The sequence below is a fragment of the Pomacea canaliculata genome, linkage group LG4 (assembly GCF_003073045.1).
Source record: "Pomacea canaliculata isolate SZHN2017 linkage group LG4, ASM307304v1, whole genome shotgun sequence".
NCBI lineage: Eukaryota > Metazoa > Mollusca > Gastropoda > Architaenioglossa > Ampullariidae > Pomacea > Pomacea canaliculata.
Genome location: NC_037593.1, coordinates 372,086 through 393,015, shown reverse-complemented (window position 1 = coordinate 393,015; position 20,930 = coordinate 372,086). Strand labels below are relative to the sequence as shown.

Sequence of the window (20,930 nt, the reverse complement as noted above, 5' to 3'; positions counted from 1 at the left end):
AGGGTTATGAGTAAACTTTTTCTCTTTTGTATTTACGCGAGCTCATCGCATACAGTAAGATGCTAAAGTTACTGGCGTGGGACATGGCAAAGTATAAACATACAATAATATAAATATTATCCACAAACCAGATGCCTGTGTAAAGGTAGGACGGTGTTTGTTTTCCTTGTGCTTCAACCTCTACAGTCTACACACTCACCTCATCACCCATAATGAGTGGTGGGGGGAATAGGGCTGGTTTTCTTTGTTTGTGTTTACATGCTTGTTTCAAAGCTGACAGTGAAACCCATGCAGCTCTGCAGAAGTAACCTTTCATTTTATTCATCCCTTGACTGACACCATCGGACCACGCAGTGATCTATTTGTATGTCTGTATGTCTGTATGTCAGCATGTCGTATGTCAGTATGTCACTATGTCACTATGCCTGTATGTCTGTATGTCAGTATGTCAGTATGTCTGTGAGGGGTAGGGGTGGGGAGGGTTAGTGGACCCCGGTAAGTGACAAAGGGCGCCACTAACAGGTCGGTCTTGAGCGGTGGTGAGCAGGTGAGCAGGTCCTGCATGGAATCACCTGTAGGTCTACTTCGTGTTTCCAGCCAGTTCTTGTTGTCCACCTTGGCGTCTGCCAGTCTCAACAGTACTGTGAAGGATGGTGTGTGGTGTGAAGCTGGGTCACATGGCCCAACAAGCAGCTGAGTTGTAAAAAAACCTCACTCTCAAACATCTTCTAACAACACAACGACTCGCAGCATCTCTGTAAAATGCAAAGACTGCAGCACACAATGCACAGTGAAATCCAAAACTCAGAGATATAGTTTATTCTGTTGACAACACTGATAAATCTTAATATCAAGCATAAAGAAGACTTGATCATTGATTATGCAATATTTCAACAAAGAGAACGCACAGCTAGGGACATACATGTATCGTGCATCACAAACATGGAACTGATAGACGCATGGGAGAACAGGACTGGCAGAGTGCGCAGCTTGGTACATTGTACAAACACTGAGGTCAGAGGACATTTGTCAGTTTGTAGAGCATGTGTATACCTCTCCACTTCTCTCTCTCATTCACACACACACCCACACACACAGCTCTAGACTGGGCGCGAGACCACACAGTATAATTCTGGATTGAAGAAGAAACCAACACAAGACTACACAAAATAGTTCTGAAGTGAGTGGTGTTCACAGTATGTGCTTCAGCCTCCTGACACAGATGCACCGACTATCTTTATGTCACGAACCTCGGTGGTCAATGATGACACTACTACCCTGACCACAAGCCGGGTACACGTTTCCTTAACCCGCGCTCGGGGGTGGTTGTGGGGATGGGGAGAGAAGGTGTGTGTGTGACGGAGCGTGGCCCCGTGCGCAGTGCCTGTTAACATAAACTTGTGGAGAAGCAGGCCTACAGATCGTCGAGGGGTGAATGTCCAGTTCCGCCAGAGACAGGGTCGGGCAAGGAGTGAGATCCGAACGGTGGTGGTGAAATGGAGGGAGGTTCTAGAGGAGGGGCAGGATGAGTGTCTTGAGCTCCACGGAGACCGGCAGGCGGCGCACCTTGTCCGAGCTCTTGCCGCACAACCTCCACACCCTCCAGGCCGCCAGGTGGCGCAGACTCTTCACGCACCTGGCTCTTCTCTCCAACTCTCTTTGGACGACTGTCACATAGTACTGGACCTGAAACAGAGACTGAGGTCAGGGTCAGCAACCAACATTCGGTGATTAGTCTCATGGCCAAATACTGACAGGCTCCGTCATAGGTTGACACGAGGCTCATAGCAGCCAGTACAGTAGAAGCCAGAACACAGCACCGAGACATCTACAACCACATGGAAGTCTAGAACACTGCAACACAGAGGAAGCGGCAATCAGTATAGTGCACCACCACTGTGGACTTGGCAGGCCCCCTGCACACCAAAAGTAAAAGATCACAACAGAAGGTGGACACCAGCAACAGTAAACAACACCTGCGGCGTCAGGGAACAGCGATCCTCCTCCCACATCTCCCTGACCCCCTCCCATGATCCCTCCCCATATTCTTGCACATCCCCATCCCCCGGAGCGCGAAATCGTCTTTAGGTGGAAGCACTTTTCCCTCCCCAAATCGCCACCACCACCACCACCACTACCGTGTTGTTGATGTTTGTTTCGCTGTTCGTCGCAATCAACAGCGAACTTACCGACATCCTGACACCGTATCAACAATATGGAGTGGTGACCAGCGCGGACACGAGCAAAGTCCTGATGACCAACAGCACCGACAGCAAAGGGTCAGCCTGACGACCTTTACCCGAGGACCAGTGTAACCGTTGGTCAGCTGGTAGTCAATGAATGAATGACTCGTGCGTGCGTCCGATGAGGCTGATGAGAAATGAAATAACATGAATGACTTGTTGATTGTGATTTGAGAAGCTCGGCTGTTTTGTACCTGAGGTGACCTGTCACGTCCATGCGCTTGCATAAAGGTCGTGGCGGCGTCTTGGATGTGGACAGGCGCCATGTAGTCGCACATGAAGTCCACCATGGCCCTCACGTCCCCCAGAAGTCGGTGGTTTGTGTCCACCACCTCGCACATCTTCAGGGAGTCGAATAACTTGTCAAAGTAGACATTCAGGGCGTACTTTCCCTGTAAATGACCACGTGTCCTCTTTGTTCAGGTACATTATGCAGCAAAATAGTCACACTTCCAGTTTATTCATTCATTTTATCCAGTCTACCTCTTCTGGATAGATAGACAGACTGGGCGCGAGGTAGATAGATAGACAGACTACACAATGTTTCACAGATGTCACACTCACAATGAGCACTTGTGACACACGTCATACAGACTATGATGACACAGGTCCATCACATCACACCAGCCACCTGATGTAGGTGCCGCCCCTGTAATGTAGGTGCCGCCCCTGTAATGTAGGTACCACCCATGTAATGTAGGTGCCACCCATGTAATGTAGGTACCACCCCGGTAATGTAGGTGCCGCCCCTGTAATGTAGGTGCCACCCATGTAATGTAGGTACCACCCCGGTAATGTAGGTGCCGCCCCTGTAATGTAGGTACCACCCCTGTAATGTAGGTGCCGCCCCATGTAATGTAGGTACCACCCCTGTAATGTAGGTGCCACCCCTGTAATGTAGGTACCATGACAGTAAATACTGTAATGTAAGATGTTGTCACATGGGGGTGACATGAACTTAACTACCCAGCACAGGGAGGGTGGCACGAGTAATGGTATTTTTTAGGTAGTGGGTTCACTTCTCAATGAGACACGGCGAGTGGAGGGACACTGGGTGCGGGGGAGTGGAGGCTGCGTCTTCCGAGAAAGGTGCGGTGTTCTTTTTTTTTGTTTTTTTTTTTTTTGTTTTTTTTTTTTTTTTTTTTTTTTTTTTTGAGTATCTCAGATGTTTTGCATCGACTTTTTGCTGTTTTTTAAGTTATAGATACACATTAGTAATTTGTTGTTGTTGTTGTTGTTGTTGTTGTTGTTGTTGTTGTTGTCACTGTCAATAGGCGCAGTGCACGGGGCCGTCACATGGGCCTTGAGTCGAGGGCCACAGAGTGATGGGGCTGGCAGATGCCATGGAGCACTGAGAGTAGAAAATGTGAGTGGCAGTATAGTAACCGACCAGGAGCCACCATCATCAAAGGTGAGCACGTGGTAACCAAGAGGAGCAAGACGAGAAGTAGAGGGTGTGGTCGCTCGTCCTACAGGCAGCGCCGAGTTCTGTCTCCTAGTGGAGGCGGCAGTGATTGTTTTAAAAGATAATTTGCGGAATGTATATATATATATGTATGTTTTGGATCAGTGCAACATGAGGCTGCAGTGACTATGATCAACAGTGTAAGCAAACATTATCAAGTGTCAAAGGTCAAAAGTCGCCTTGTGCCGGACTCGACACTCTAGTTTTCTTTCTTCTCACTCTTTACAATGGCGGCTTTCTTTTGGAACTGTTTACAATAGATTATTAATAAGTAATAACAAGAGCTGGTGGTGAGGGCTGAGTGATGTAGGTATACACTGTACTGAGAACTCATTTTCTACAGTTAGTGTGCGTTTGTATTAGTAGCTGTACGTGTTAGTGACGTTCTACACTTATTGTGTCTGTGTATTAGTAGCTGTACGTGTCAGTGACGTGTCAGTGACGTTCTACACTTATTGTGTCTTTGTATTAGTAGCTGTACGTGTCAGTGACGTGTCAGTGACGTTCTACACTTATTGTGTCTTTGTATTAGTAGCTGTACGTGTCAGTGACGTTCTACACTTATTGTGTCTGTGTATTAGTAGCTGTACGTGTCAGTGACGTGTCAGTGACGTTCTACACTTATTGTGTCTTTGTATTAGTAGCTGTACGTGTCAGTGACGTGTCAGTGACGTTCTACACTTATTGTGTCTTTGTATTAGTAGCTGTACGTGTCAGTGACGTTCTACACTTATTGTGTCTTTGTATTAGTTGCTGTACGTGTCAGTGACGTTCTACACTTATTGTGTCCTTGTATTAGTTGCTGTACGTGTCAGTGACGTATGTAGATGCGCGGATCAAACATTGAATGTTGGTCACTGACCTTTACTTTGACCTCGGGTTCCGCTCCGTGGCGCAGCAAGCACCGCATGATGGGTCTGTCCACCCCCAGGGACACGCAGCACTTGGCGTATTGCTGCAGGACGTTGCCGTGCAGCACGCTGCTGGCGTCCCCTATCCTGCCCACCTGCAACACCGTAGTCATGGTCACGTGTCACGTGTCACACACGTGTGGTGGTGGAGCTGCTGGTGGACAAAACACGCAGTTAAACAGAAATGGAGGAGCTTTGTCTGAGACGGTCAGTCATTGTAGACAGTGACTACACAACTTCCGGTGACTACACAACTTCCGGTGGCTTCACAACTTCCGGTGCCTACCAAAGAGTAGTGCGTAGCTACCTGACTGATTGAGAGATGAATGCGGAAGTATGGAGGCGGTTCCCCACCTCAGAGCTTGGTGCAGTCCTGTAGACACGGTGAACCACTAGCACTTGTCGGCCTCTATAGCCTGCTAATCAGTTCCACCTTTGGTTTCAACTTTATTGGTCTTACCGCGATTAATTGGCACGACTCAACTCTACAGCTGGTCAGTCAGTCGGTCAGTCGTCCCTTGTAGTTGGGGGGAGGACAGACAGACCGGCAGCTGACAGCCCCGCCATCTTGTCTATCGAGGTCAGCAGGTCATGTACAGGACGACCTGACCAGTCTTGAACCTTCGTCAGTCAGTTCAATCTTTCTTGGGCCACAGGACAGTCTTCGACAAGGTGTAGTGCCGGGTGGCCTACGATGTGACAGCTGCACACAATGTCAGTGACATCTGCGTCTTGGTGACAAGTCTCAAACTGAAAGAAGTGCCATGGCAGAGGTGTGACTAGCACCAAGTCTTGGCACCGACTCTACAAGACACGCTGCAGAGGAGATAACTGATAACAGGAGATAACTGATACCAGAGGAGATGACTGATAACAGAGGTGATAACTGATACCAGAGGAGATGACTGATAACAGAGGTGATAACTGATACCAGAGGAGATAACTGATACCAGAGCTCACAACCGTTATGCTGTCAGCGCCAGATCTTGGCGTACACTCCACAAATAGATAAGAGAAGAGGAAAAAAGAGGAAAAGACCATGAGGATCACCTTGGTGATGTCGGCATTGAACTGTGTCAGAAGCTCGGCGCACTCCTCCACGAAGCGGACGGCCAGGGCCCGCGACTGCAGGTAGGTGGCGTAGGTCTCCACGGTCTCCAGCAAGCAGTGCAGCGACGTGGAGTAGGCGTTCCTGCCCACAGCAGCCTTCATCCCCTTCTGCTGCAGCAGCCGCTTCTCAAACGCCACCTGAAAGTCGCGCATAAACCAGCTTCATGTACCCGGGGTGCAAGCCTTGGCCACACTCTCGCGATCTCTCAGTGGAATCACGTGAGGTGAAAAATCCTCAGACTGTAGCCATGACTTATGGTCTACATACGTTTACACACAGAGGATACGCATGGTTTACTATAGATGTAGAACATACTGTAGTCTGTTTACACACAGAGGATACGCATGGTTTACTATAGATGTAGAACATACTGTAGTCTGTTTACACACAAGATACACATGGTTTACTATAGATGTAGAACATACTGTAGTCTGTTTACACACAAGATACACATGGTTTACTATAGATGTAGAACATACTGTAGTTTGTTTACACTCAAGATACACATGGCTTACTATAGATGTAGAACATACTGTAGTTTGTTTACACACAAGATTCGCGTGTTTCTCAGTCTTGTAATGTACAGTCTGCTAAATAAGTAGCCTTGTAGTTTAAAGCTTGTCATCGAGTAGTCGTCATGTCATCTACAATGTACAAATCTGACAACAGGCATCATCGCATCTCAGGAAACTGTATGAGAGAGAGAGAGGGAGAGAGAGAGAGGGAGAGAGAGAGAGGGAGAGAGAGAGAGGGAGAGAGAGAGAGGGAGGGAGAGAGGGAGAGAGAGGGAGAGAGAGAGAGGGAGGGAGAGAGGGAGAGACATCAAAGTGCCCACCTCGTCAAAGTTGGGATCAGCTCCTGCCTGTAGGAGCATGCGCAGTGCCGACAGGTAGTGGCTGGTGTTGCTGTAGTCATGGCTACAGAAGGCGTGAGAAATGAGGGTGTACAGCGGGTATGTCCGGGGCGGTATCGTGGCCTTGACATCGTGATTCCACTTGATGAGGACCTTTGTGACCTCGGGGATTCGCCTGTAGGTGGCGTGGGTGTGCGAGGCGCTGGAGGTGTACAGGATGTGCAGCAGGCTGATGTTGTTGAACAGCTGCAGGATTCGGGTGTTCTCGCTGGCCAGAATGATGTCCAGGCACTCGGGCAGGACCTTGTGCAGACACACACCTACAGCTGCCTTCAGGTCCTCGTCTCTCAGCTTCTCCTGCTTGTGGTCTTGTCTCCTGGGACTCTCCTTCATCATGAGCGCCATGGCGGCCGAGCTGTTGGCCAGGGCTGACAGGGTGAGGTAGCCGTGGCTGGGCGCGTGCGGGTTGACCTTTAGCACGCACACGTCCAGTAGAAGCTTGACGCACTCCACGTGCTGGGACAGCGCAGCCACGTCCACCGGTGTCTTCATTAATGGCGGAGTCTGCAGGCCACTGTCGTCTGCTGTAGCCCTATCATCTAAGCTGCTATCATGCTTCTTGGCGCCAGTCTGTACATGATGGCCTACCACGCCCACAGCGTCTGTGGCGACTTTTAGTCGGGAAAGCGACAGCCATGTGGATGTGGATGTGGATGTGGATGTGGAGGCCTGTTTCGTGCTGCCAGCCCGGCTCCTCTCGTGGTCTGAAGCACCAGCTTCGTTGGACTCGCTTACAGACGACGATGTTTTTCCTCCCGCAAGGGGAGCAGCTACCCTTGCACGTGCTGCACACGTTTTGCAGTTGTCTGGGGGGACGCAGTTTGCGGATGGCAGGATCAGTGGCTGCTGTGACAATCTAAAGTCATCGGGCCTGTGCTGAATAAGAACACTGAGAACAGTCCTGTGGCCGAGGTGAGCTGCTAGATGAGTGTAGAGGTTGACTGCAGGCTGGTGTGGCCGCGCGAAGTAGCCCAGCTTCAGCAGGAAGTCCACGGCCTCGGCGTTGTCCAGCATGATGGCGTGGTGCAGAATATCGAGGCCGTGGCCATCCACCCAACCCATGAACTCCTCCTTCGAGATCAATCCAAGGATGTTGTGCAGGACCTTGTTGGACTGGCGATCCTTCACAGCCTGGAGGAAACGGCGCATCACCTCTTCCCTCATCGCCGCTGTCGTCATGGGCTGTCAACAGACAAAACAGAGACATCTATAGCTCGGCACTGCGCATGCTCCTCGGTTGTGTTCACTTGTAACAGCTCACATTTACTTGTTCATCTGCAGGGTGAACTGCTAATTGAACTGCTAATAATGTCTAATATCAAGTTCTGCATGCCCCTCAAGGGGTGAATGAATAAAATGTCTAATGGCGGACTGCGATACATTTTGACAGACATCCTATAAATATAAACAGTTGAGTAGTTGGGAGACGAGACATTATTCAAATCTTGTGATTCAAAGTTCAGTTGGGGTTGTGGACTGAGATCTTAACTGCCTCATTCGACTTTTCCTTCTTTCTTTCTTGCGCTCTTACTGTCAAACTCTGCATTTATTGTGGTGGTCTACTCGGGTGAGTCAATGCAAGTCTCCGGGTACAGGGTGCAGCGGGTAGCCTGCCACTAAACAGCCATAAAGCTGCCACCCCAAGGACACCGCACCCCTGGTTGACAGACTGCACAATGTCTACACTCGCTGTCACCTTCACGACTGACACAGGCCAGCCATTGTGTCATCACTTCACAGTCTACTCCAGCGGTTCTCAACCTTTTACTTGTGGCGACCCCCCTGACGAACACCGGTACGTCCGCGACCCCCTTAGCCAGCTAGGTCGGTGGAAGAGCGGGGGGAGCCTTAGCTAACCTCGAACGCCGCGTCGAGGAAATCAACAACGGAAGAACAAAGTTTGTATCTGCAAAAAGTATAACTGTTAATGAAATTTTACTAAAGCAAATTCTGTGGTGCTAATAAATATTATTTTATTGGACACTCACTTTGATTAATGAGAAGGTTGAGCCTGCTTGCTGTTGCATAGAGAAGCGAACCTGTGTGCGATGTTCGTACCCACTGCTATTCGCAGCTCAGCCTCTGCGTCCACACGATTTCTGTATTGAGACTTCAGTGCTGCCAATGCTGAAAATCCTTGCTCACACATATACGAAGTTGAAAATGGCAGAAGAACTTTCATTGCTTTCTCAGAAAGGAGAGGATATTCACCGTTGACGCTAATCCAGAATGTTGGCACTGGTGTTGTTTGGAAGACCATTTTCAGGGATTGGTCACTCGAAAGGTCGATGAGCTGCTCTTCTTCTTGCGTGGACAACCCGCTTGTGCTAGGATCAGCCAGAAATGGATTACGAATCCAATCGTATTTAGTCACATCAATTTCAGCGAAGTAATGCTGAAACCTTTCTTGCAGTCCGTTTAGATGGGCAATAATTACATTCTTCACCTGATCAAGATTCAAGTTGTCAGCCTTGCACTTACACAAGCACGGAAACATATCAAAAATATTTTCTTGGAGTATCTTCTGCGTCCACAACGAAATGTTTCGGACGAAAGCATTCATCTTGTCAGTTGTTTGTAATATGGTGGTGTCCTTCCCTTGTCTGGTCATGGCCTTCTGTCAGGGACCTATAGAGTACTAGGACTGAGCACGTGCGAATGAAAGGGTGTGAATGATGGACGTTTCCTGAATGCGTGCCTTTTAGATGTTTTTTAAAAAAAAGAGAGGTGTGACTGGAGAGGGAGAGGGGAGTCAGCGATGAGAGATTGGGGAAGAGAGAGGGCAAAAGGCGAGAGGAGGGAGATTGGAGGCTTAATTCTTGAGAGGGGGATTGTGTTTTGAGTTTTGGAAGTGAGAAGTCACTGCATGCCGAGACAGTATACTTGAATAGGGAGAAGAGATTTGGAGTTTGATCGCCCTCACCACTCGGTTACACAATGTAAACTAATTTCACTAATACCGGTATAAGAAACTTTTTTAAAGAATGACCACCTTCGCGACCCCCTTGTAGGCACGTCGCGACCCCCCAGGGGGTCGCGCCCCACAGGTTGAGAACCGCTGGTCTACTCCATCACTTGAAATAGTCTATTGTAGTGTCTACTGTCATGGGGAATGTGTAGTGTGTGTAGGTGTGTGATTGTGTAGTGTGTGCTTGTGTAGTGTGTGATTGTGTGATTGTGTAGTGTGTGATTGTGTAGTGTGTGTAGGTGTGTGATTGTGTACTGTGTGTTTTTGTAGTGTGTGAGTAGGTGTATGATTGTGTAGTGTGTGATTGTGGAGTGTGTGATTGTGTAGTGTGTGTTTTTGTAGTGTGTGTAGGTGTGTGATTTGTAGTGTGTGATTGTGTAGTGTGTGTAGGTGTGTGATTGTGTAGTGTGTGATTGTGTAGTGTGTGATTGTGTAGTGTGTGTTTTTGTAGTGTGTGATTGTGTAGTGTGTGTTTTTGTAGTGTGTGTAGGTGTGTGATTTGTAGTGTGTGATTGTGTAGGTGTGTGATTGTGTAGTGTGTGTGTTTTTGTAGTGTGTGAGTCGGTGTTTGATTTGTAGTGTGTGAGTAGGTGTGTGATTGTGTAGTGTGTGTAGGTGTGTGATTGTGTAGTGTGTGTAGGTGTGTGATTGTGTAGTGTGTGATTGTGTAGTGTGTGATTGTGTAGTGTATGATTGTGTAGTGTGTGTAGGTGTGTGATTGTGTATGTGTGATTGTGTAGTGTGTGATTGTGTAGTGTGTGTTTTGTGTGTGATTGTGTAGTGTGTGTTTTGTAGTGTGTGTAGGTATGTGATTTGTAGTGTGTGATTGTGTAGGTGTGTGATTGTGTAGTGTGTGTTTTTTGTAGTGTGTGTAGGTGTGTGTGTATGTGTGATTGTGTAGTGTGTGATTGTGTAGTGTGTGTTTTTGTAGTGTGTGTAGGTGTGTGATTTGTAGTGTGTGATTGTGTAGGTGTGTGATTGTGTAGTGTGTGTGTTTTTTGTAGTGTGTGAGTCGGTGTTTGATTTGTAGTGTGTGATTGTGTAGGTGTGTGATTGTGTAGTGTGTGTGTTTTTGTAGTGTGTGATTGTGTAGTGTGTGTAGGTGTGTGATTTGTAGTGTGTGATTGTGTAGTGTGTGTAGGTGTGTGATTTGTAGTGTGTGATTGTGTAGGTGTGTGATTGTGTAGTGTGTGTGTTTTTGTAGTGTGTGTAGGTGTGTGATTGTGTAGTGTGTGTGTTTTTGTAGTGTGTGAGTATTTGTAGTGTGTGAGTAGGTGTGTGATTGTGTAGTGTGTGTAGGTGTGTGACTGTGTAGTGTGTGTAGGTGTGTGATTTGTAGTGTGTGATTGTGTAGGTGTGTGATTGTGTAGTGTGTGTGTTTTTGTAGTGTGTGAGTCGGTGTTTGATTTGTAGTGTGTGAGTAGGTGTGTGATTGTGTAGTGTGTGTAGGTGTGTGATTGTGTAGTGTGTGTTGTGTAGTGTGTGATTGTGTAGTGTGTGATTGTGTAGTGTGTGTAGGTGTGTGATTGTGTAGTGTGTGATGAGTGTGTGATTGTGTAGTGTGTGTGTAGTGTGTGTAGGTGTGTGATTGTGTAGGTGTGTGTGTGAGTGTGTGTAGTGTGTGTGTGATTTGTAGGTGTGATTGAGTGTGTGTAGTGTGTGTAGTTGTGTAGTGTGTGTTGTGTAGTGTGTGATTGTGTAGTGTGTGTAGGTGTGTGATTGTGTAGTGTGTTAGGTGTGTGATTGTGTAGTGTGTGTAGGTGTGTGATGTAGTGTGTGTAGGTGTGTGATTGTGTAGTGTGTGTAGGTGTGTGATTGTGTAGTGTGTGTGATATTGTGTGTGTGTGATTGTGTATGTGTGTGTGTGATTGTGTAGTGTGTGTAGGTGTGTGATGTGTAGTGTGTGTAGGTGTGTGATTGTGTAGTGTGTGAGTGTGTGTAGTGTGTGATTGTGTAGTGTGTGTTGTGTGATTGTGTGTGTGTTAGTGTGTGATTGTGTAGTGTGGTGTAGTGTGTATGTGTGTAGTGTGTGTTGTGTAGGTGTGTGATTGTGTAGTGTATGATTGTGTAGTGTGTGTGTTGCGTGATGAGTAGTTTCTCGGCGGACCTAGTAAGAACAATGGTGCTACATCCCCCTATACCGCTCTGAGGCTCGAGGCCTGGTGTTGTAACTGAGTCTCGACTGTTTGAGGTCTTGTCTTGTCATAAAGTTCCACAATAGAAATGACAATCATTATACTGCAACCCTCGTAGACTTTGATATGATTCCTTCTGACCTGCTTATAAAAATATTACAACTTTACAAACTTAGCAACTGCTCCATCCATTTCCTTCAATCCTGTCTCTCAGAGACTTGCACTTAAGAATGTGGGATCCCAGTGAAGTGAAATGTGGCATCCCACAAGGCTCAGTCGTAGGCCCTCTGTTTGTCTGTCTACATCAGTGATGTTGCCCTTCATATCTCACAATCATGCGAAATGTATGCAGACGACACAACAATACCTGTCTGTCATACACTGCCGGCTGTCCTACAACAGGAGAGGAGGAGCTCCAGTCCCCACCTGAACTGCCGGCTCTCCTACAACAGGAGAGGAGGAGCTCCAGTCCCCACCTGAACTCAACCTCGTGGCATTCAATCCTCAAAACACGGAAGTTATGCTAAAAGTTCCATTTTTAAAAAATCCATCCGAGTACCCAACCAGCAACAAGAGTCCAAAGCCGTAAACTTCCAGATGCTACTATTGAGAACAATTTGTCTTCATCCCAACATATCCTGGCCAGAAGCAAGCCTCCAGCACAGAAAACCTTTCAACTCTGGAGAATGAAACACTTTTCAAATCCTCGCTCGTAAACCGTTGTACAGTCGACCATCGGGTCCACTCCCACCCTGTGTCTCCATAAAGCCTCGTGCAGGCCTTTGAAGAAATATCATCTCTGAGGCTTTTGCCACCAACAAGCAGACCACAAGTCAACAAAGTATCTGGTCTATACTACATTCAGAGGCAAAATGGCTCCTGCACTGTCTACGCCTTTCTGTACCAAACTATAAGAGGGTCTGTCAGACTCACTGCTCCCACACCCACAATCCACTCGCTCAAGACGAGCTCGAAAGTTTGAGGCAGTGTTCTTTGGAACAGCCTTCCTTCACATCCAACAAACGGAATCCAGTGTGTACAAGTAGCCCTACAACATCTACATCACAAGTTACCCTATGACATCTACATCACAGTCCAGTGTGTACACGTTACCCTATGACATCTACATCACAAGTTACCCTGCGGCATACAGCATCTACATCACACGTTACCCTACAACATCTACATCACACGTTACCCTACAACATCTACATCACAACCTGACACTACTGACAGGGGCTTCCCACCCAGCGTAAACATCATGATGATGAACCTTGCTGCCGCTTTCCTAATGGCAGGTGCGCTAAGATGGCGACTACTCCTAACCTAAGACAGCTGGATGGGCCGGCACTACAACCAAGGAGGAGATAACTGTGAGCACATCCGGTGAGATGGACGTCAGACCAGGAACTTGTATTACTGGACTGCTTGCAGACGATTTTTTTTCCAGTCAACTACTAAAACGAGGCAAGTGTATTCAAAGCTTCCGGTTTAGTCACATTCATTGTTTTGGGTCGCCGAGACTTACGGCGGAGAACTTCGCAAGGGGCAGACAATAATCCACCTATACACATCCGTGGTCAGACTATATATATAGGTGTCTCTAAACTGAACAGGGTACATCCGGTGAGATGGACGTCAGGTCAGGACAAGAACATCGAGCTTAGTGGAGGAAACGAGTCCCACACACGGGAGAGACTACACACAACTCGCATGTTGGGAAGAAAGGCCTGCCGTCCTGCTTTGCAGCAAAGCTCTCAACTGTGGAAAACATGTTGGGGTCAGGAACGGAACCATTGTGTCGTCACGAAAACCGAGGGCAATGCTGTGTAGTGGAGCGTGACACCTGCCAGCTTAATGCGCTTTTCATGTCAGGTGTGACAGGTATTGGAAACAACAGCCCGTCCATTCTGCTCTCGCCGTGTGGTGTATCAACTCCAAACACACAAACATCAAGCGAGCAGGTCATTTCTAACTCTTCAAGATGTCTAAAATGTATATTCCACCTTTAGCACGTGCAACTCTGTCCTTCATAAAATTAAAATCTAGACACTGGGCCACGAGAAACACTGATGTGTCATGTGTCACAGCAATCCACATCATTTACTGACTTTGCTGGCCATGTTCTCCCTCCCCGCCATCCCTCATCACAAAAAAAGAGAAAAAAGTGAAGGTGGCGACTGCTGGCCAAGCACAAGACAGAGACAAGAGGTTCAGTGGGCAACAGTCCCCCATGAGGAGGAGGAGGATGGAACCCCGGTGTGTCAGGGGCCAGCATGACTTTGTGTCAGTGAACACACATCAGCTCTCACCCTCAAGTTCTCGGGGTAACTGGCACTCACACATCTACCCCAACATTGGATGGTTCATCGTGTGTTGTTTAGACATGTGTTATTCATGTGTGTGTGTGTGTGTGTGTGTATGTTACTTGTGTGTGTTATTTACATGTTTAGACATGTGTTATTTATGTGTGTGTATGACATGTGTTATTCATGTGTGTATGTGTTACTTGTACGTGTTATTTACATGTTTAGACATGTGTTATTTATGTGTGTGTGTGTGTATGACATGTGTTATTCATGTGTGTGTGTTACTTGTGTGTGTTATTTACATGTTTAGACATGTGTTATTTATGTGTGTGTGTGTTACTTGTACGTGTTATTTACATGTTTAGACATGTGTTATTCATGTGTGTGTGTGTGTGTGTGTGTTACTTGTACGTGTTATTTACTTGTTTAGACATGTGTTATTTATGTGTGTGTGTGTGTGTGTTATTGATACGCGTGTTGTTTAGATGTGGGTTATTGATGTGTGCCACTTGGTGTTATTTATACTGTTTAGACATGTGTTATTTAGACATGTGTTATTTATAATGTGTTATTTATGTGTGTTATTTGTGTGTTATTTGTGTGTGTTATTTATAGTGTGTTATTTATGTGTGCTGTTTATGTGTGTGTGTTATTTATAGTGTGTTATTTGTGTGTGCTGTTTATGTGTGTGTGTTATTTATAGTGTGTTATTTGTGTGTTATTTGTGTGTTATTTGTGTGTGTTATTTATAGTGTGTTATTTGTGTGTGTTATTTACAGTGTGTTATTTGTGTGTGCTGTTTATGTGTGTGTTATTTACAGTATGTTATTTGTGTGTGCTGTTTATGTGTGTGTGTTATTTATAGTGTGTTATTTGTGTGTGCTGTTTATGTGTGTGTGTTATTCATAGTGTGTTATTTAGACATTGTTATTTACATGTGTGTTTATTGCCATGTGACATGGTGAGGACTGCCGACTGTGTGGCGCCATGAACTATCAGCATCGTCCTGTCTATCATCTTCATTTCACCGATTGTTGTTATTGTCACAAGCAGGACGACAGCCAATCAAAGCGCAGGACCCTCTCACACCTGATATCAGGTTTTGTTCTAACCCACACCAAGTACAGCCACAACAACTGACTGCAGCAACTAGCTGTACATGGCAGCCAAGCTTGCCAACAGACTTACACATCCGACTAGTCTTTCTGTCGCTTCACTCACAGCCTCAAAAACTCACTTTCAAACCCGTTCTCTGGCGAAAACAACAGGTGAAAACCCCGGGCTGTCACCATGCGAGAGAGGGACACCTGCCAGAGACACTCTCATCATGGGAAAATAAAGGTACGTGTCAGAAGTGTCATCAAGCTCGTGTCTACCTGTGGAGCTAAGGTGTCAGAAGTGTCATCAAGCAGCGCCACAGGTAGACTCGAGTCCAGGTGACAGTTCACTTCTCTTGCCTGAGGGAGGGTGAGGCACAGCTGTGCTGCACTGAACGGTCGGTACCCGGGGTATGCAGTGACAGACCAGCAGCGAAGAATCTATCATCCCTCTCCCATTCTTCCAACGTGTGAGCATGCGCAGACCCACGGTACGATCGGAACTCACAAATCTTTACGACCAACGGCAAAGTGAGCCTCCGTCCCTCCCTGCAGCAATGTAATCCTGGATTGTTGTTGTTGTTGTAGGCAATCGCCGGTTTTACTCTTTCCCTCCCTCCCTCTCTCTGTCTCTCTCTCTCTCTGTCTCCCACCCCACCTTCTCTCTCTCTCCTCCCCACCCACCTTCTCTCTCCCCCCACCCCACCTTCTCTCTCTCCCTACCCCACCTTCTCTCTCTCCCACCCCACCTTCTCTTCTCTATGTCCCCCGACCCACCTTCTCTCTCTCGTGCATTGTCATATGACTTGAGGGGAGTGCATTAGACCAGACTGTAAGGTCTCACCAGAAAAGACAGGAGCTGGCAGAACTCAAACCCGCAAACAACCAAATGGTTTGTCTGCGCACCCTCTGGCTGAAAACTAGTCACGACTTCTCTTCTTCTAAGGTAGGTCAAAAATATCTTTCATCCCGAAACTTTCAAACATTAGTCGCACCTACAAGGACAGAGCTCCTGTATGTAAACTATTGTGATTTTACTATTTCTGTACTTATATAGAGAGCAACACGGACAACACAGACATAAAGTTAGTCAGTACCGAGAGAAAAAAACCAGAGCTGCATTTCTGTTGTCTGCTCTTTTGCTGAAGGTCCGTGCACACCTATGGCAGTGTTGATAGACTAGTATACAGAGCAGCTTTCACACCTGGCTTGTGTCTGATAGACTAGTACACAGAGCAGCTTTCACACCTGGTTTGTGTTGTGTGTCTGATAGACTAGTATACAGAGCAGTTTTCACACCTGGCTTGTGTCTGATAGACTAGTACACAGAGAAGTTTTCACACCTGGCTTGTGTTGTGTGTTGATAGACTAGTATACAGAGCAGTTTTCACACCTGGCTTGTGTCTGATAGACTAGTACACAGAGCAGTTTTAGCACCTGGCTTGTGTCTGATAGACTAGTACACAGAGCAGTTTTCACACCTGGCTTGTGTTGTGTCTGATAGACTAGTATACAGAGCAGTTTTCACACCTGCCTTGTGTTGTGTCTGATAGACTAGTATACAGAACAGCTTTCACACCTGGCTTGTGTTGTGTGTCTGATAGATTACCACTTACCTGCGCGTGGTTGTGGTGTCACCTCTGGGCCTGGAGACTGTTCATACAAGCACCCAGCTATACAAGCACCCAGCTATACCTTGGTGTTGTCATCACAGCCACTAGATACACCCGGTGTCTGTCCACGTGAGACCTGCTGTCACAATAAACACACAGCTGTCCTGACTGTTGACAATCTCACTCCAAGCTCCTTACCTCTCCCTGACTGTTCAGTCTGGTAGGCAAACAGCAGTCCCAGGCTTGTTCACATAGATAAACACTCAGTTGCCCCTGGTCGTTGATATTCAGGCAAATAAACACAACTTCTCCTTTAGGACGTCCGGGTTCCTTTGCCAACAACAACAAAGGTGGGTAGGTCAGGTAGGTGCTTACTTCAGGGCCGTGAGGACACCGGCAAGGCACATCTACCTGTAAACGGGTGAGTGTAGGGTCTGTACACACAGTGTACCACTGGACTGGATGAAACTGTATGAGACAGCCGTGAAATCAGACCTAAGGGACACCCCCAGGTGCTCTAGCCCTGTTATTCATTCCTCCCTCGCACTTTCCTCAGGTGTGCGCCTTCTGCAGTCACCATCTTTCGTCATCGTCACCAGTTGAGGTTTACAGGTAGCGACTGGCCACATGGTCTGACTTCAGGGATCAAGTCACACAGGAGGAAGTTACACCCCCACCCCTCATCAGGTTACCCTCCCTCCCCCAATCGATCTCATTTGCTGCATGCCATGTGTAGCCATGCACTGAGAGGCAATTACCGCCCTGCACTTTGAAGTTCAGGTCTGGTCCTGCACCTGTTTACTGCTTGGCTAGTCATCCTCTGGTCTGTTAGTCTGTCAGTCCGTTAGTCTGTTAGCCTGTCAGTCTGTTAGTCTGTTAGAATGCCTGTTAGTCTGTTAGTCTGCTAGTCTGTTAGCCTGTTAGTCTGTTAGTAAGCCTGTTAGTAAGCCTGTTAGTCTGTTAGTCAGTCTATTAGTCTGTCAGTCCGTTAGTCTGTTAGCCTGTCAGTCTGTTAGTCTGTTAGTCTGTTAGCCTGTTAGTCTGCTAGTCTGTTAGTCGCCCTGCACTTTCCACTCGCCAGTCCGGCCTGCACTACGACTGGCGTGGTAACAACAGCCACAAGCTGCAAACATGCGCTGATGACATTAAAATCCTTGTGTTGTTGGCAAGATTTATCCCCCGGCCTTACCTACAGGCTCAGGAGGGTTTGAACAGCCACTCAAGACGTGGCGGGGGGTCTCCTGTTAGAAGGCCACGTGCAGTGCTCCTCCCGCCGCTCCAGTCAGCCGCTGGCCATACACTCAACACTAACATGGATGTTTTCATGCATCTCTTGCATCCAGGTGTGACTGCATGTCAACGTCCATGCCTGGTCAGCAGGTGAGACTGAGGGTGACCGCCAGGTATTGCTTGGACTCCTCCGACTGTGCGAGGAGGGCGAGATGGCAGTTGCTCTACTCACCTCGAGTCGGGTGGGAGGGAGGAGGACATTGGCAACGACACGTGGGTCGCTGTTCACTTCCTTCCTGACGAGCAAAAGCAACTGTTCAGAGAGTATGAGGAAGTGTTTTTTAATTACAAATGACATTCAAAACGAAAACACTTCTTCGTTGTCCTCCCGCTGAGCTGAAGTGTCGGGGATCACTGTGCACTGTTCACTGCCCCGCGGTCAGCCTCTCCCTCCCAGTGTTCAGCCAGCAATGTCCCTCCATTACAGCCGACACGTGGCTTCATCAGTCTCAAGACTTTTCAATCCCTTTTCTTCTTGTCGCCATTTTTCTTCTTTGTGGCAGTTGATTGTAGTGTTTATTTCCTGATGCTTCAGTCTTTGGCGAGGTGACAACCCCCACACTCTCCTGATGACAGACTTCCGGTTCACGACGACACGTTATCATATCATCATCACACTGCTGCATCATCGTCATCATCATCATCATCATCATCATCATCATCATCATCATCATCATCAATCATCATTCATATAAATCATCATCATCACGCTGCTCTTACAGATGATGCCCTGACCTTTGTTTGAAAGCATAAACACCATCTTACCGAGGGCTTTGGGTCTGTGGAGTGTTTGTGCTTGGCGAGACTAGAAGCAAGAGAGCAAGGTTGTCTGCCGTGACAGTTGAGTTCAGCAGGTAATCAGCTCTCCCCCTCATACCCCCCTTACTCCTCATTATGGTTGTAACAACTTTAGTAGTAGCAATTAGACACACTCGACATAACAAACCACAATAACCACCATATACCTCTGACCCGGCTTTTCATTGAATACATTCCGCGAGAACGCCGCCCACTTCCCCGGTGTTGTGATTGTCTTGTGAATGTGATAAGAGTTCAGTGAAAACAGAACAGCTGTGGGCTGGAGAGGTTGTGCCACTTGCTGTCAGTCAACCCTGACATATTTGTTTGACGAGTGTTTTTCTCAGAAATCAAGATATGAGCAGTAAAACTCCAGACAAATACTATGCGGCCCTCCCAGCCCAGATCAGTCAACCGCCCACCACCCATAATACTATTCCAGTGTAGCTAAAGCAGGTAATAAAGGACGAAGTCGTTGTTGAAGGAATGCGCTCGAGCGCTAAGGTGGACTGACCATTGTTGGGTCACCGGCGGACCTGGAATTGACTCATCGATCTAATGTGGTCACCGGCCTTCTATAATCATAAGTTCGATTCACCACTTAAATAAAATGTCGTGTTGTTATCCTTGAGCACTGGTATAGCGCGTGATCTAGCAGACAGCCTCCTCGGTTCACCATCAGGATCACCTGACGAGCCTCTCTCACCTTCATCAAGATCACCTGACCAACATCCCTCCGTGAAGATCATGACAGCCTCCCTACTTCATCAAAAGAGTCACCTGACAGCCTCCATCAAGTTCAATCCAAGATCAATGACAGCTCCCTCACCTTCATCAAGATCACCTGACCAGCCTCCCTCACCTTCATCAAGATCACCTGACCAACGTTCCACGTGTTCCTCGTGCTGCACCTGTTTAAAAGTGAGTGACCTGAGTGAGGTCAGTGAGTCACTGTACCACGAGCTGTCCACTCAGGCTTGTAGCACTGACGAGATCTTTCAACACACAGCAAGCGACCTGCTCCTGGGTTGTTAGTAGCACAAACAACAAACTATTGTTGTAACAATAAATAATTAATGATTGATTGCTAACGGTGTACTACGTCACGCTGGTGCACCATTCACCATTCACAACATTGCCTGCAGTCAGCACCAATCACAGTGATTACAGTCACAGTCCTCGTGCTACAGTAACAGTTTGTCACAATCACGAGAAGTGCACACTGTCGCTCATTCTCTCTCTCTCTGACTGTTGCTGACTGCGGGCAATGTTGTGAATGGTGCACCAACGTGACGTAGTACACTGTTAGTGTCACGTGGTACGCGGTTAGTGTCACGTGGTACACGGTTAGCGCCGCTCGTTATCGCAGGTGCGAATCGTAGCGGATACTTCATTAACGGCTGGGTTTTGGAGGCTACAGTGTACAGGTGAGTTTATATCGCCCTCATCTACCGATATCTTCAAGAAATGCGAACCGTTCACGTTTGTCTTGAAGCTACTCGAGAAGACTCTGAAGTCGACACAAAGAATTCTGTTTGTCAACAAAACGTTCATCAGCCATAAGTCAGGACTGAGTCAATGGCACGACATCGATTGTGTCCCTTGCACCATGTTGTTGTTTGTGTGTGTGTGTTCGTGTGTCCCTATCATGGCTACTCTCTCAAATGACGGTGTTACCCGTGTTTCTCTGTGTGCAGGATGTATCACACAGTGTCTTCTGCACGGGTGGAGTCAGTGGTCACATCTGAGAACTCACAACTCAAAAAGTCAGAAAATCGACATTAAAAACCGATCCACACACACACATACACACATATGACCTTTCACTAACCGACACAATATTCTGGCGAAATGAGGTAAGCCAACACACTTACCCAATCTTACAGAACACAAAACAAAAACAAGGCGCACACACGTGACTCATTAATTCACTGAATAATGAGTGCTCTTGATTCAAAGAAAGGAGGGTTAGTGCACAGGGTTTCTGACAGCTCCCTAGGGCCTCAAGCTGTCACCTTGTAGAATACCTTGCACACCGTGCACCTGTAGAATACCTTGCACACTGTGAACCTGTAGA

The 20,930-nt window shown here is 47.3% G+C and overlaps 1 protein-coding gene across 4 annotated transcripts; it reads right to left on the bottom strand.

Annotated features, from left to right (window-relative positions):
- Nucleotides 1-804: 804 nt before the first annotated feature.
- On the bottom strand, nucleotides 805-19,195 carry LOC112563219. 4 transcript variants are annotated; one of them, XM_025237039.1, is made up of 6 exons: nucleotides 8,632-8,681; nucleotides 6,566-7,825; nucleotides 5,670-5,867; nucleotides 4,571-4,714; nucleotides 2,438-2,635; nucleotides 805-1,686 (listed from the first exon to the last, which is right to left on the bottom strand). In XM_025237039.1, exons 1-6 carry the CDS (start codon nucleotides 8,668-8,670, stop codon nucleotides 1,510-1,512), a joined length of 2,016 nt encoding a protein of 671 aa, XP_025092824.1. In that variant the 5' UTR covers nucleotides 8,671-8,681; the 3' UTR covers nucleotides 805-1,509. The 4 variants fall into 4 exon arrangements, with proteins under 4 accessions (XP_025092824.1, XP_025092822.1, XP_025092823.1 ...); XM_025237037.1 differs by lacking the exon at nucleotides 8,632-8,681 and adding an exon at nucleotides 16,769-19,195 and having other exon boundaries at nucleotides 1,545-2,635; XM_025237038.1 differs by lacking the exon at nucleotides 8,632-8,681 and adding an exon at nucleotides 16,964-19,195 and having other exon boundaries at nucleotides 1,545-2,635.
- Between the last annotated feature and the right edge of the window lie 1,735 nt (nucleotides 19,196-20,930).

Coding starts and splice junctions, on each gene's coding strand:
- LOC112563219 (XM_025237036.1), bottom strand. CDS start 8,670: ATGCAACAGCAAGCAGGCTCAACCTTCTCATTAATCAAA. Junction 7,826..8,631: donor CAACCTTCTCATTAATCAAA/GTGAGTGTCCAA, acceptor GTCTGTTGACAG/CCCATGACGACAGCGGCGAT. Junction 4,715..5,669: donor TCAATGCCGACATCACCAAG/GTGATCCTCATG, acceptor ACGGTGTTGCAG/GTGGGCAGGATAGGGGACGC.